The following is a 17,021-nucleotide window of genomic DNA, read 5'->3' on the forward strand; positions in this document are numbered from 1 at the left end:
TTGGGATGGGTCTGTGCCATCACCGCAGCCGTTCCCGTGACGCTCCCTGCCGACCTCAGCGCCCCCCTCCGCGGGCCTGGGGACACTGCCACCCCGCGTCACCACTTACCAGCCTCAGGACTGCGGCTTCAGCTCCCCATCATGATATGAAGAGATTGCTCCTTTGCAAACCCATCGGCAGGATTAAGAAGTCGGCGCTCACCGTGAGCCTGGTTCCCCTTCCGTGGAAGGCATCACCCCATTTTATCCTCACAAACACCCCTCTTCACAGAAGGGGAAACCGAGGCACAGTGGTTAAAGCTGGCCCAGGAGGGCGGGTGACTGTAACCACAAGGATCCACGACCTCCGAGCAGAGAGGCCAGCCCAGCCCTGAGGGCCCCACAGGAGCCGGCTGTGCGCCTGACCGGCACAGGGCAGTGGCCACTAAGCCAGACACCCAGGTTTCACTCTCATCATGGGGGAAAGGGAGCAGACGTACCTGCAGCTCTAGCACTCAGTTACCTCTACCCTTTCTCATTACAATATTCATTACTCACACAAGGCACAGATCTGCACAGGCTGGTAGGTAAGAGGTCCAATCTATTTTAACTAAAAACAGAAGTGCAGTTTAGAATGCATGTGATTTTTTAGAGTTTTTCAGGAATACATATATTTTAAGTCCACGTACAGCAACTCTTTTTAAAGTGTACTCAGTATCTTGATGAGGTGGGGAGACTTGGGGCCTGGCAGGGTGTGGGTGGCATGCACCCCATCCTGATTTTCTGGAATGGGGAGCTGCTCCTTGTAACAGGATTCCAAGCTGAGTTAATGCAGCGGCTGCCGTGCTCCAGGGCCTTGTCTTCTGCTGTGTCCATCAGCCCCGTACTTGGCCCAGCTTCCCTCACAGCTGCAGGAGGCCGCACAACTCCAGGCCCACCTATACACACAAAGACATCCGGAGGAGACAGCTCAGGGAGACTTTTCGCCTTGAACCTTTGTGTACTGTTTTCCCAAGTGCAATTATCAATGTAATTTTAAAAATGTAAAGAGGTAATCAGGTAGTAGGACTTAGGATTCACTCATTTTATTCTTTAATTTCCCTTCCTTTAAAAACAGAAACCCTGTCCCCACCCTAGACCTTTGAATTCAGTGTACGTAGGTGGGGAGTCCAGGAATCTGTATTTTTAAGCCTCTCCCAAGGTGACACAGACCAACCAGGTGCAGGAGAGCCATCTCCTGAGTCACTCTTGGCCATGATTCACTGCACCCCGGGGATTTGTAGGTGCAAACTTCCTCCTGCCCAGCCCAGTGAGACAGCCTGCCCCAGAGGAATGCACTGGTCATGTCCAGACTTCCTCAAAGCCTGAAGGACTGAAGGTGGCTAGGCAGGCAGCAGAGGGGAGGGGCAGAATCCTCTGACAGCTGTCTCTGAGAAGCCCAATGCCATTGGTCACCTGCCCAGTAAGCAATCTGCAAAGGGCCAAAGCAATGCAATTCCCCTCTGCATTCTCCACAGAAGGCACCAGAAGTCCTTGGACAGTGGTTCTCACCAGAGGAGCTTCAAAAGTGCTTGCACCAGTGTCCCACTCCAAAGAGTCCCATCCAGTTTGTCTGGGGTACAGTCTGACCATGGCTGATTCTAATGTGCAGGCAGCTTAAGAACCACAGAATTGAAGGGAAGAAAAGAAATGGGGAAACTGGCTGGAGGCGAGTATAGAACCCACGAGAAATCCGTCTCACACTCAGAGAAAGGGATTTTATCCAGCCAGCCAGACGACAGTGGTGACCGTATTTAACGGCTAGCGTGCGTGTTTACCACGGGCCAGCTGTTGTCCTAGGCATCTTCACCTCCCCAGGGACCTGAGGCAAGGCTCACCTCACTGACCACATCCTGCTCTAACCACCATACCCTGGTTCTTGACAGACTGTGAAGGCCCACAAGGAAAAATAGGGACTTCTTGTGAAAAACCTAGAAAACTTCCCGAAGTCACCTTTTATATACTCATTCAAAAAATGTCCAAGTTCCCACGCTTGGTGCCGGATACTGATGTCGACGGAGCCCAGTTTCCAAACTGGCTGTGAAATCAATGTAGTAGTTCACATACAGTATACTGTTTCGAAAACTAGCCAGAAACCATGAAGTGGAGTGCATCACACACAGAGAGATTAAGAATTCTCTACAACTTGCTTAAGTTGTGGATGGGGATGTGTATATGTGTGTGTGTCCACACTAGGTCTTGATGGGAAAGGTATTTCTTACGGTGGATCACAGTCCGAAACGCTTGAGATGGGCGGAAGACAAGCCTTAACGTACCAAATATAATTGTGTAAGCAAACACAGTTCTACAGACATTTATGTTAACCTAAGAAGCCTCAAACAGAAAATCAGAACTTCGTGGTGGTTTCAAATTTCTAGATACACCCTGAAATCAACTCTGCTTTTGTGGCCATGAGATTCATTGTAGGAGAAGAGATGGGGGGGGAAAGCAATCAATCTCCACCATGGTTTGGTAAGTGTTCCCCACTCCCCTCAAGGAATTTCAGCCCAGCACCACCATCACCCCTAAGGAATAGATACCAGTGGTCTGAGAATCTTTCCTCAAATCGTAAAGGTACAGTGGCACATACCTTGGTGGATTCGCGAAGAACAACTGGATTATGAGTCCCCTGGGCCCCCAGGTGCAGAAAGCAGCCCAGAGAAACCATTGGTGGCAGGCTGCCCCAGTGCCCCCAAACGCTTCTTTCAGTCTGCTGCACAATTGTTCCCTCCTCATCGCTGCAGCTGGATAAAGCCTAGGACTCCCGGAGTTCTCAAAAGGCAACTCCGTGAATGACCAGAGCCCGAAACACTTAGGCAGCTCAGAGCATACACCCACCAGATCTGCAACAAAGGACTGCCACAGCCCTACTGGGTTGTGGCACTGGACACACAGCAAACACACCAGCCCAAAAGCGCCCCCCACCTTGGGTTCTGAAGGCCTGGCTCCCCAACCTGAGGGCCAAGGACTCATAAAGGTGGCGGGGGGAGTCATCTGTACTTGCTGATCTGTGGCATCCTTGGTAGACATTCACCTTCATTTTGGAAAACAGGATCTCACAAACATGTAGACAAGCTTTTGCCCTAAAAACAAATCATTTCACAGACCACAAGCTTCACCTTGTGCTTGGTACCTATCTCTGGTTTCAAACTGTCCCAGGACATGGTGAAATCAGTCCATTTTCCAGACTGGATCTTCCACATTCCAGTCTCTTACATCACTAAAATGTATTATTCAACACGAACTCCTGCACAGCCAATCAACCAGCATATTTTAATGGCTACATACATGTAGGACTTATACAGAAAACTGTTTGGAAGGTTACTCTCCAAAACTATTCAGTTTTTACCTTTGGGGACTGGTGAAGGAGGAGGGCAAGTTGAAAGGCCCTTAATGCTAATGTCTGACATTTTAATTTCTTTACAAAAACGCATATGTTAATTTTTTCAGTGGTACATTCAACAAAAACAAAAAATAAAAACAACAACAAAAACAAAAAACAAAACCAAACAAACAAAAACAGTCAGCCACATTCCAGGGACATACCTTGATATTTGTCTCAAGGGCTTCACTGATGGGAGGCAGATTATAAACGTAGATGTAAACGTATCCGTGGGATCCAAGTCATTAAGCTCCGCATAACTTTTTGCTATTTCACATATGATGCAACTGAGCCCAGAGAGGCAAACTTAGCCAGATTCCCACACCTAGTAAGTGAAGTCAGCATTCAGATCCACATGATTTCAAGCAAAGATTCTTCCTTCATACAAGGGGTCAAAAGGCAAATGAAAATCTTAAGATCATTCCTGTCTGCAAGAAGTACAGATCTCCAACAGTGACTAAGATGTAGGGGAAAAGGCACTCATAACCATGCTGATGGAAACTGTAAGTAGAAAGATCGGCATATACTGTAAGCTACTGTGTGGCTGGATTTTTGCGGTCTTCAAGGTTTTGGTTTTTTTTAAATATTAACTCAATACAAGTAAAATGAGGGGCCATCAGAAGTTTGGAATAAAAAAATATAGATAGATAGATAGACAGACAGATAGATAAAAAAAAAGTTTGGAATAGCATCAATGTAACTTCCCAGCTTTGCTGAGGGCCACATTTGTTTTGGACTCTCAAAACTCTCTCGTGTCACAGGTGAGCATGTGCTGAACTCCACAGAGAACATGCAGGTCCAACACAGGAAGCAAAACCCGGTCAAATGCATCAGCACAACACACAGAGTGACAGCCAAAGTAACTGTCCCATTAAAACATCAACACCTCAAACGTTCCAGTGGGGAGTTTGGAAACTAGACTTATGAGGTCAGGCCATCTGAACTCATCAGAGTCAAAACAGCTTTTGGAGGAGGGAGCAGATACTATTAAAACACCTGATTGGAATAACCTCCTAAGTTTAGTTAAATATATTAATCTTACGTTTCTTTTAAGATAAACAAGGGATTCTTCTGACAACCTTTCAAGTCACTCTAGTCCAAGAGTCCAGAATGTATGTCTGAAGGATTCCCAACCCCATACCTAGACTCCTAATCATTAACCTACTGGACGAAGTGGCAAGCTGTAGCAAGTTACACGAGATAAAATGCTAACATAGTCACTAAACCTCTCAAAAAATTCAGGTAATAATCGTGCCAAAAATTCAATGATTCACTCCTGGTAATTTTCTGAAACTAACTGTGCTGCCGTGTCCCCAGCTGAAGGCCCCATTTCCCAATCATCTCTTGGCATCTTGCACCTCCACTGCTCTCTGAAGTTGGCTCACCCTCTTGGTCAGACCTGGGCCACCCCCTCACTGCACCGGAAGTCAGCCCAGCTTTCACTGCTGCGCAGCAACCTTACCACCCAAAGCCACAGTGACTCAAGTTTAATGAGTTCCAATAGTACTTAGGAAAAACCTTTAGGCTACTTCTTTTAAGCCTGAACTTCATTTGATTGTATCAGTTATTCAAATGTGATGACCAAAACAAAACTGCAGACAAGCCCCATAGTTTTTTGTTTTTTTTTAAATTATTTATTCATTGAATGATTTAAGGTGTGTACCACTACTCCAGTTGGGTAAACCACATTGAAGAATTTGACTGCAGGTCTTTAGATTCAGCCAAATGCTTTCCATAAATTTTGCTCTATAAAATACTAAACATTATATACTTAAGTTTTTAATGCTTCAGCCATGCTCAGAACACTGCAGTATAAGGGTAACTCAACCCACTCATGCCAAGTTAGGGTGACAGGAACAGAACTCATGAGCTATGATGTCTAAAGAATCAGAGAATCTAGCTTAAGATGAAAAGAGGTTCTGTTCCCCCAAAGTAAACTGGTCAGTTTTAAAATCCAGCCTACACTGTTCTCAAGAGACTGGGGGGAAAAAAACCGTTATTTTAAAAAGTACCACACAAATACGCAATCTTCCATGACTTGTTTTGCATCTAAAATGGCACAAAGAAAGGCTGCAAGGATCCAGCAGTCAGAACTAAGTCTTCCTAAGAGGAGCCGCCTCCCCTCCCACTCCTAGGTCTTGGGTTATTCCGCGCTCAGGTGGCACGTGAGAGCCATGAGATGGAGGTGGGGGAAGTAGTTACGACTGGGTGACAAAGAGCATTTTGAATTAAATGCAGTGGAAAAAAGTAACAAATGCTAAGGTTTTTAAAAAGTTTAATGGAGCCAGTAAGATATATAAATTGTGTCCTGGCGGACGTGAAGACCTGCTTTCTCTTACCAAAGAAAATGGCACATGTTTTATCAAAATTTGACAATCCAGAGTAAAGGGTATCGAGATTAAGCTTCAGAGCACCAACTAAAACAACCACCAAAAAAAAAAAAAAAAAAAAAAAGCGTTATTTAACTTGGAAAGAGGAACTAGAACCAAGGCATAAAGGGGAGGCTAAGTATGTGTTCCTCAGTCTCAAGATCCTTTAGGAAGAGGAGCTCTGGCCACTTCTGAGCAATGCTTCACACCACCAAAATCCCAGAATCTAAATTTACAACGATAGACAAACAAAAATAACTCTTGGTATATTCCAGAGGGAAGCTTCAAAGTATTCGTAATACACAGGCTTACCCATCTCAGTACAATGACAGATTGCTATCATTCTTCCTGCTATCATATTCAAACCAAAGGAGAAATGATCCACTTTTGCAAAAACTTAGAAATGCCTCACTTTCGTGCCTAGGTTTAGTATGGAGTTGACTTCTTTTAAATAAGGGCTGTATCTATAGTGAATACAGAACTTCAGTTCGCACATTTCTAACATTCCATTCACACCCCACCCGGTCAATGAATATTATGGTTAACTTAGCAAAGTTTCTTCACAGAATGATTATTAAATGGCTGAAGAAACTGCAAACAAAGTGCTGTGAGTAATTACTGGAAAAACCCTTACACTGATTTGCAATGGTCTTAAGGATAAAAACAGGAAGTAGCTCATACTGGACTACAAGTTTGCAAGGAAACATTTTCACTGTCCTACTTGATATATATATAATATGATAGAATAAATTACAGTACCTGGCAGGCTGACATCAGTTCTTCATCTAAAAAAGACTACCATTCAGTTCAAGATATTAAAAATGAAGATGAAACATGCTCTAAAACATTGTAGCTACAAGAGGTCTTATATTTACTCAAAAGAGGAATCTATTGAGAACTTTTATTTAGGTCTACCTAACATCTAGAGAACCTCCATGCGATTCCGTCTTTTCCAGAATGAGATTCCAAACTGCACTTTACAGGAGAGGGATTGGAGAGTTGGGTTTTGCTATTTAAGTTGTGATCACATTATTAGCAGATAAAGGACCTTTACCTTCCACCCATTCCAGCGGAAACTGCACAAGGTAGGACATTCATGAAAAGTGTAGAACAGGATATGAAAGACTAGAATACCTACCCTCCCACCATCCATCTCCCTCTCACTATTACTGAAGCAAAAAGGAAGCCCGTTCTCAAAGTTCATGACCTCTCTCCCTTAGGTCACCTTGAACGCAGTCTACATGTTTATATTTACCGTAAGGATAGTTCCCTGCATGGGAAGTAGTACTTGTCTTAAAAATAAAAATTTTTAAGCCTACAGGGTTAATCTGGGGGCAATTTAATAATATTGCTATTTTTAGAGCACTAACACACACAAAGTGAATCCAATAAAGTTCTGTGTATTGATTCAGTAATAAGTATTAATTGCATGACCATCATAGCACCTCATTACATCACACAATCACCAGAATTAGAAACTGCTTTCAAAACTAAAATAAGGGCACAGTCCAATAATTAGAAGTTGCACACTGCTACTGTAGAGAAACCAGGTGCATGGTACAGTGCGGCTGCAAAAATGGAAGCCTGGAGATTTGACGAGGAAGCCAAATCGTGTGTTTTAGACAATTTTAGGAACCTGGCAATACTGTTGAAGCAAAATACTCAACACAGCAGGAAATGAACCCCCCACCCCTGCAAAAAAAAAAAATTCTATAACCAAATAAACATCTGATATTTCCTTTCCCTTTGAGAATAAATACAGTTAAGGTCACTTTTAGCCTTGAAACGGATATATGTTTGCCTATGATGATCTTGCTAACGACTACACGGTATCTGATGTCCTCTGCTAGGATTATAGTTTTAAGAAAGCCATAGTACGAGAGGCATCTACTGTAAATACCTAGAACTTCCTTTTATGGCAACCACTATAGAATTCACTTGTCTTAAGCAGTGAACAAGGGAAGATGGCCTCACGTTTCCTTTGCAATAATAGTATATGTTGAGGATCAAGTGGCTTTCAAGCAGCATGGTGGGTGTGAAAATGTCTGCAGTTTAGATCATTCTGTTGCGTTTATGGGTTGGTGAGTCTGTAATGACATCGCCACACTGGGCTGAGGTACGCTTTCTAGTTCCACCATTGTCCAAGTGGAGTGCCATTTCTTCTGATATGAAAGTGTTCAAATCGACATCATGGAGTCCATTTCTCCTTCGACTAGCATTCGATCCACTGCTTACATGTGTAGGAGAGCCTGGGGCACTCGAACGCACGCTTATACTAGCCATTGCACCACTAAGACCTAGGAAGAAGAAAAAAGGTTTTAGAGTTGCTCGATTATTTAACCCTCTTGAAAGCAACCCACTTTACTTTCAACGTCGCCATAGCGTCAAAGGATGTCTGCCTATTTTCCTTGCAAGGGGGTCCCAGGGAGCAGCCAGGTTTTTTTCCCTGGAAAAATGAATCCTGTGGCTTTGACGTACACGATGCTTCGTTGGTAACATGACCAATGTTTACACTGTGGGTAACTACTCGTTATTAAAAGCTTATTATGTGGCAGGCACTGTGCTAGTTCTACAAATCCACCGTGAAATCCTGCCATCTACGCTATTGGGTGTGTCCTATATGAAACTTAGAGCTGAGGTCAGGAGGTGCTTGCCCTAAACAGGGGAACACTTGTTATCCAAAGTCACCATTCCAACAGATCCCTCTGCTGTGTGCGTGCACACGTAGGGGAGCAAGCAGTCGTTTCCAGGCCTGAGTGGGCTTATTCTAACATCCCTACAGATAAGGTGACTTTGTACTTTAACATCCAAAACAGTACACTATTGAGCCTGAAAAGGAGTCATTATTAAAAATGATCCTGGTACATCAGATACAAAGTGATTTTGCCCTGGACAAATCAGGCTGTATGACCACCCCACGGTCTGGACCGTATTTGGTAGATTAGCCCTTTGGGCAGCCTAACTCAGTATCATCTCTAATCCTTCAGGAGGGAGAGCAAGGGTGGTATAAAAGTCCTGCTGCCTTGCTTTCCAGGTTGAGTTGCTAAATCCAGAATATACCCAGCACTCATAACTGGACACTCATCCCTTAGATCCCTGAACAGTTAAAGGAGGCAAATCTATGTTCCACTTCTAACTGCTCAGGGTCACCTGTGAAAGGCATGAGGAGAGGCCAGGAAACAAACCACAGCACTGCATTTAATAACCTGACATTAACTGCCGGGGATTTTCCTTATGCCTTCCCCCTTATGCTAGCCTAACATCAAGCGGGGATCTTGTTATCGATTGACTAAACTGATATGACCTAGTATAATGAATGTTTCCAAAGAATAGGACTTGCATCTTAGATTCTTGAAGCTTAGAGGTTGGTTTCGTGGGGGCCCATTTTAATTTACTCTGTAATTAAAATTTGAACATGAAGTTCAAAAAGGATTCTCTGCTTCCTCCCACACCAAATCTATTAAAATTCCCTTTGACGTTCTCACTCTACAAATACTCTGATCACTTCCAAACCCATGGCCTCAACCACCTCCCATATACACTACACTGATCATGCTCTGCAACCTCTCTCTCTAAACTGCTCCAAACACCCCACTCTAGGAACCAACCAGTCCCCAAACTGCTCTCCCTGGAGAAGACACATCCTCCCTTCCCACTGGTGGCCAGAGGGTATCTGGTCACATCCCACTTCAGCTCTAAGCCTTTATAAAGCTAGGGCCTAAAAAAATGAATAATAAAAGCACTAATATATTGGAGTACTTCTTGTGTCAGGCACTGTATTAAGTACTTTTTAATTTCATCCTCAAAATAACCCTATGACATCAGTATTATCTCCATTTTGCAGATGAAAAGCCAAGGTTAAAAGGTTAAGTCAGCCACCCAAGGTTCACAGAGCTAGTAAGCAAGAGCTGGGACTCAAGACTCATGCAGAATCTAAATTCCTACTCGTTTTATCCTATCCCAGCCCGCCTCTCATCAGTCACTCTCCCTCCCTTCCGCCCTCTTCACTTCCATCCTATGACATTTGAATCGTGCACTTCCAATATCAAATGATCTGCAGTTCCTTCAAATGGCCCGGCACGCACCCCGCAACCCCTGCTCCCCACTGCCTGAGCCTCCTAGTTCCGCCAGCACCTCCTCCCCTCAGGGGACTTCTTTCCTGGATCTCCTACCTCTCCTTTTCAGTCTCTTGCTGGTTCCTCTTCCCTCCCGCTTGACACTCTCCGCTCCTTCCTGTTCTCCAGCCTGCCAGCTCCTTCCTCAGGGGCCTTTGCAGGCTTCTTTTCCACCCAAGTGAAAGCCTGGACCCCGTAGCTTACCCACAGGCATCACTTTCCACACCCAGACCACAGAGCAGACATTTCTCCTGAGCTCCAGGACCCATGCTTATCTCTAACTGCCTGTTGGACCTCTCAAACTTAACATCTTAAAAAGGAGCCGGCATTGCTTCTCCCCAGCCCACAGAAGTTTATTAAAAGAAAGAAAGAAGGGAAGAACTGTCCTGGGCTGATTTCACACAGCACAGCCATTCACCTCTTCCTATAGACAGTGTCTTTTCATCACTATCTCGTGAACTTAACACAGTGCCTGGCACGTAACAGAACGCTTCCAAGTCCTACCCCTCACTCTGAAATTCACCAAATTCCAAAGCAGTTGATGTTCAGTCACCTCTCCAATGCCACGAAACATACCCAGGGGACTCTCTTCACTTCTGTCTTTGCCATGAAGTTAAAAATCAATTATTCCCAAATTGCTGGGTTTGTCGTCGTTTTCCACCAAGTTCTCCACCAAGACTGGGAGCTGTACCTTCTTTTTTTCCTAACTTCACAGCCTTTTTACACATTACTGAAAGGTGTTCACGTCCCTGAAATCTTTTCCTGCTTGTTTCATAGGAGGTTTTAAGGTAATTATGCTGCAAAATATGGGCCCTCGGCAGTACACTGGCTACTTCACACTTCAGTAATTAAACTCAGGATCCCCTTTATCATTAGAAACCAAAAAATAACTCCATCCCAATGCCTCTTCTGTTAATGCAGGAGCCACAGAGCTGTATGTTTAATACTCAAGGCTCATAAAACACTCCATCAGAAGTAAGGAGGCACCTCAAGCACATGTTTCTATTTTTTCAACTGCTATTCTCCATAAAAAAGAAGAGAGATTAAACATCAATTTGGTCAATTTGAAAATTCCCCAGTAACTTCCAGAAAACCCACAATCTTTCCCGTGGGTGTATGACTCCAGGCTTTGTTTGACAGCTAAAGCAAAATCACAATGTGCAACATTACCTATTTATTACCTACTCTCAGCAGTGAAAATTATTTTCCAAGTTTAACTAATCTTCCCCCAAAAGACTTTTCACAAGTGTCAAAAAAAAAATTAAGATTAACAACCAAAAAATATGTATTTTAAACCCAAATTTTATTTTATAAACCAATGACAGCTACTAGAAGATGCTTTAGGAAACCTTAGCTAAGCCACATGAACAATCAGGCCTATACAAGTACAGAGAATCTACACATGCTTCAGAACTAAAAACTAAGCTGTATGGCCCGAGGGCATACAACGTAATTTCTACCAAAAACACACTTTTTCAAAAGGGCTATGGGAATATCAATTGACAAAAGCAGTAGAACAAGTAGTATGATTAGACAGAGAAGTCTCAATTGCTTAACACAAGATAAACTTATCAGTTTAAAAGTTTCTGCATTCATTTTAAATGATTAGTGCAGGAGTTGGGGGAAAAGATTAGGATGATTTAAATCATATTTTGAAAAGAAAGCTCCCACAAGGAGCCAAAACAAAGTTACAGTCCAGGTTATAGGAATCTAGGTTACATGGCAAATTGTTAAAAGTAGCACATAACTATTATTTTCATACCATGCTTAAGGTCATAAGAAAATCCTGTTTTCAGAATTCATGACATGTAATTCGTTTACCAGCACATAGTTAGGTCACACAGAGGCAAAGAAAGAGCAAACAAAGAGCCCAGCCAACCTCCCTTCCTCCTTCCCACAGCCTTCAGCCTGGAGGCTGCCTCTACCCTCTCTACTTGCCCTCCAGCCTCTTCAGCACCTGCCAGAGCAGAGACTAGCCCTGGAGGAGAGAAGGCAGCCTGCTTACTGTGGATCCACTCAGCACAGGTTCAGGACCCTCTGCAGACCTGTGCACCACCAGTTCTCTCGGCTCCAGCAGAAATGGGGGATGTGAAATCCCCACAATTTGGGCAAAGTGATTAACATCCTGACTTGGAACCCTAGGAAACTAGCATTCTTGCATTTGAAATAAATTACACTATTCAAATGGACAACACTCCCTTTACACAAAGTTGTGTTCTGAGGTTTTAAGTAACAAGCACTCATGTATAAATGTCGTGTCTTAAATACACCAGGGGAGTTCAATCATGGAAAAGTGAATTCCACTAGGAAGATTTGGGTAATTTGAAGTAGATACCACTCCCCACCCCAATCTGTAAATTGTAATACTGAATTTTTATTGAAGTAAAGCACACTAAATCAAACCAATTACAAAGATACATGTGTCACACCAAGAAAACATTTTCAGTTATGCTGACAGCCCAAAATGCTTTCAATTTTTTTCAAAAACAGTTTTAATGCCATGGGAAAAAATGCTCACGACGTTAAAATGGAAAAAGCAAGATACAATACCATATTTGCAGTATGATCTCAACTATGAAATAATTTTAATATTTATACATTGAAAAAAAAGACTGGAAGAAAATGCACCAAACATTTAACTGCAGTTCTCTCTGTGTAGTGGGATGACAAGATAGTGAATTTTTTACTTTTCGGAAATTTTCAAATTTTCCAAGAAGTTAGTATTTATAAATTAGAAAACTAGTAAAAAAAAAAAAACTTATTAAATGTTAAAACTGCTTCACAACTACCAATGGATTACTAAGGAAGTATTATGTTGAGTAAAGTGGCTTTGAGGCATGGCTACATGGATTCCTTTTTTCACTCAATGAAGAAACTGTCCAAAAAATTTTTACTGCAAATTTCAAAACAGTTTTGTACATTAGGGTTGGAAGCTTTAGCTAGGTCCTACCTCCAGAAACTTCAGCAGCTAGTATCTCAATATATAGAAAATGCCAACTTTCCATCAAAAGTTTATAACTGCCTTAATTGCCTTTAATCATTGTTGTTCTCAGAGGCTGGTGTGAACAAAGGGCATAATTTAGAAATTCCAGCCTTCAGAAAGAAGAATTTCAATGAAAGCAGATTCTTTGAAATAATCAATTTTAAGCAATTAAGAGATGAAATTGCTTTGGTGCATTAATCTCTTACATCTTAATTTCCAAATAAGTTTTTAAAACATTTTACTGTTAACTATCGACAGTTCTGTTATTTCAGGAAGATGCAGACTGCAACATTCAACAAGCATTTTTTTTATTAAGAATCTACTGTGTTCCACACATTGTGCTATGAGTGTGGGCAAGAGAAAAAGGGATTCTTAAAAGCGGATGGATATAAATCCCCCAAAGGTCTCTAATTAGCTCTCTGCAACACAAAATTACCAAGAAGTTTCTTTCATACTATACCATCAATTTAAAAGGAATAAATCTAAGTATCTGTGTTAGCTGTCAATGTTTGTTTCTACACACTTACTAGCTTTATCAATGGAAGGAATGAAGAGTGACAGGAAAGGCGGAAAGACAGAGAACTAACCATAAATACTCAAATTTTGTCTTAAATGTACAGATCTCAACTGTCTGGGGAATTTTACCAGGAATATCTGTTCTCAGCAAAATTTGGTAACTTCTCTAGTATAAAAGGGCCAAAGAATGTTTTGACAGATTAACAAAACCTATAAAACCTGCGCTCAAAGGAGAAAGAAAATCCTATTGGTCCATGCTGCCTAAAATCACAGATTTCCGAAACTCTGGGGGAAGAAGGTTAACCATTTTATGCATTGAGTACAACAAATCAGGAATCTGCCTTTCATTTATTTCTAGGTAAAAATTCCTCTCTGACCTTATGCCCCTGAGTATGATTTCAAATGACTGCATTTTTCTTATAAGGCCCAACACCCAGTCTCTCCAGATTCAAGAATCTTGTCAAGCAACTTAATGATTTGAGAGATTAAGGATCACCACATACCTCACAGAAAAGACTTTTGCTAGACAAAAAAAGGAGAGGCCAGATAATGGAGTCTATTAACTTCTATGGCGATGGCACTGTGCCTCAGTCTGACTGCCTGGGATTATACACTGCAAACTAATACAATTTTATTAGGCTAGAAACTCTTTGAGAGTATGTGATTCACACCTCTGTATCACTTGCCCCTATCACAAGCCTCTAATAAATAGAATGCTTGATGTCTACTGTGTTCAGTAAATGCTGGGCAATAGGAATGGTTACAGAATGACAATACACACTTCTATTTTTAAATGACCATACCTTCCACAGAAAGATTTGAACTGCAGAAATCAGAACTTGTACCACCACACACACACACACACACACACACACACACGAGGGTTTTCAAACAAAAGGCTTCAGACTTCAACCCTCGCTAAGGAACTATCTTTTCTTAACTCACAAAGCACTTTCTCAAAAAAGAACGAAAAATTTCCTTTCCTTTTTTGGGAAATTCTCCAGTATCATATTAAAGGCTAGACTGCCTGACTTTGCCTAAGTCCCCTTCAATACTTACAAATGTAGTAGCCCACTGTCACTCTTTAAACTTAGGTTGTTTAAACATGAAAGGAACTTGAACTTGAGTAAGGTGATATCTTAAAGTCAAATGCCACTGACAGCAATGGTTCCCACGAGTGACACCCTCTGTGCTAGAGGCCTTTGAGTTTGAACTGACAAACTTCACAGAGGGTCAACCCAGGCCCAATGGGGTTAGTTCCCTGTACTACAGCCAAGAATGCTATCACAATGATTTTTAGAACTAAAACCACGTGTCTCTGATTCTTATGGAACAGTCTGAACCAGAGCCAGAAACCTACAAAGACCACCTATGAGATGATGTGAATGAAAGCGAGGTTCTGAATCAAGTTAGTAAATGAGTGAAGTCTGACTTGGCATCCAGCTTCCTCTCCCATCCAGGTCTCTGTCTTTCCCCTCCATGAGCACGTACATGCCCCATTCTAACTCTGGACCCTTTTTACCTAGTACCCATAATGACAAATATAACTTAAGAATGTCAAGACCAGATTTCAATCTAAGGTTTTCTAGACATAGCAGTAGCCTGGGCAAATCAGCTCAGAATCCCTCCATCCAGTAGACAGAACATTACCAACTTCATCAGTCTATACAAACATGAAACAGTCTATACAGAAGATCTTATCAAGTAGTTGACACTAAGTTTTAAATTATCCCTTCCTCTGGAATGATACCTGCAATTTAAAAAGCCATCCTTACTGAAGAGGGAGAAAGAGCATCCCCAAAGGCCACCCAAGCTCCAGGTCTATTTGTGTAGTAACACCATCCAGAGGCAAAGAAGAGGACTCACAGGACTTAACTAACCACAAGCCCTCCTCCTCTCAAGGCAAAGAACACTTACACTGTGTCATGGAAGGGTATGTACCTGGCTTAGCTTCGCACTTTATCACCTTATAAACAAAATGTATCTTTTCATAGAGGAGACTGCCCTGGAGAGGTTAACCATCTTGTCCAAGGTCATACTGGGAATGCAGTCTCTACAGTCTGAATACTCTTCCTGCTACGATGAACCAGAAATACAGGTCTCAAGCTATTCAGCTTCAATACTACTTATCCAGATTCACTTATGGGGGAAAACCCCAGGAAGAAATACCAAACTCAGGTAAGTCCAAAGACCTTCTTCATGGCACCCCTCAGCCCTACTAAGGGGGGAGGGAGAGAAACCTTAAACATACAAATATGGAGATACTGCATTTGGGAGCCAGACAGATCTGGAATACATATTCTACCATTTACTGATCTGGTCTATTTTAGCCAAATAAGCCTTTCTTGGCAATAATCCAGGTTAAGTGTGAGGATTAAATGAGACCCTCCCTCAGCAGCATCCTGATATGAAGTAAACACTGCAAGAACTGCTCTAATGCTGCATCCATCACCCTCAGGCCCCACTCCAAGTCTCTGTTCAAATTTGAAGAGCTGAGTTCGCAGCACTCCTAAGAAGCACCTGCTTATCTCCATTCTCTGCACACTGTAGTCAACTGGGGATCTGTAAGCCTCAGCTCTTTGTCAAGATTCTCTGCTCCCTACCCTCCGTGTTGACTTAACAGACCTCTGAACTGTCTTAAGGGGCAGAACACATCTACACCACGTTCTGTTAAAGCCTGAAGCTGTAAGACAAGGCCCCTGCTCCCCACAGTAGTCCCAGTCTATCCGAAGAGATAGCTATGGAAACAAAGCCAATAGGGAGAGCAGACACACAGCTCAGGGAAAGCTGGAGGGAATGGGCAGAACTGAAGGAAAGCTTTGTCACAGAAGAGATGTTCCATCAGTCTTAAGGGATGATGAACAGGCAAAAGAAGCAGCTCAGAAAAGAGCATGGAGGTGTTCAACAGATTACACAGGATGGCTAAGACATCTGACCCAAGGTCAAGATCAAATCATAAGGGCCTGGCAATGTCATGCTGAGCTCTGACCTCACCCTCTAGGCCATAGGGAAACAAAGGTTATTTTTCAGTGAAGTGACAAGATCAAAAAGATCACTCTGGTGGTCCTAGGAAAGGTGGACTGGTGAATGGCTCAACTCAGGACTGGGAAGCAAGAGCAAGGAGATTATTTCAAGGGCTCAGGGCTCACTTCCTCCAGAAGAGACTTCGTTGAACCCACGGCCAGGCTGCATTATAAAACATCTTTTTCTGCCCCTAGAACATCTTAGACATACCACATTGGTGACATGAAATTACCTAAGTACGCACTGGCCTCAACAGAAAAGGAAGCACCCTAATCAATTATATATTCCTAAAGACTCCACAGAATCTGCCACGTACACACCTGTTGAGTGGTGAAATGAGGATGTATTTTTGCTGTTGCTGGGGCTGGAAGGACGAGTCTGCAAGGAAACCTTATGTGAGACAAATGCCTGTAGAACATCCTGGCGGAGATGTCCGCCCAAGGACAACAGGGTATACGTGTTTAGCAGTCAGGAGGGGGGTCTAAACTAGGACAGATTTTGCAAATTAAGACTGAGATGGTCCTTAAGGGGACCGCAAGAGGAGGTGGCTAGGGCTAAATCCTGGGCGATGTATCCTAAGTCGGTGAAAGGTCAGAGGCCGAAGCAGCCTAAAA

At 42.7% G+C, this 17,021-nt stretch overlaps 1 protein-coding gene across 2 annotated transcripts in view; it reads right to left on the bottom strand.

Annotated features, from left to right (window-relative positions):
* Positions 1–563: 563 nt before the first annotated feature.
* Positions 564–17,021, bottom strand: part of HAPSTR1 (HUWE1 associated protein modifying stress responses) — a 29,829-nt gene continuing 13,371 nt past the window's right edge. Inside the window, exon 4 of one of the 2 annotated variants that reach the window (XM_064478197.1) lies at positions 564–917. In XM_064478197.1, the coding sequence (XP_064334267.1) occupies positions 691–917 (227 nt within the window). In that variant the 3' untranslated portion in view covers positions 564–690. Of the gene's footprint in view, positions 918–5,658; positions 8,067–17,021 lie in introns of those variants that run through there. The other variant, XM_031433215.2, reaches the window with a different exon arrangement.

This window comes from Camelus dromedarius, chromosome 24 (assembly GCF_036321535.1).
Source record: "Camelus dromedarius isolate mCamDro1 chromosome 24, mCamDro1.pat, whole genome shotgun sequence".
Classification (NCBI taxonomy): Eukaryota; Metazoa; Chordata; class Mammalia; order Artiodactyla; family Camelidae; genus Camelus; species Camelus dromedarius.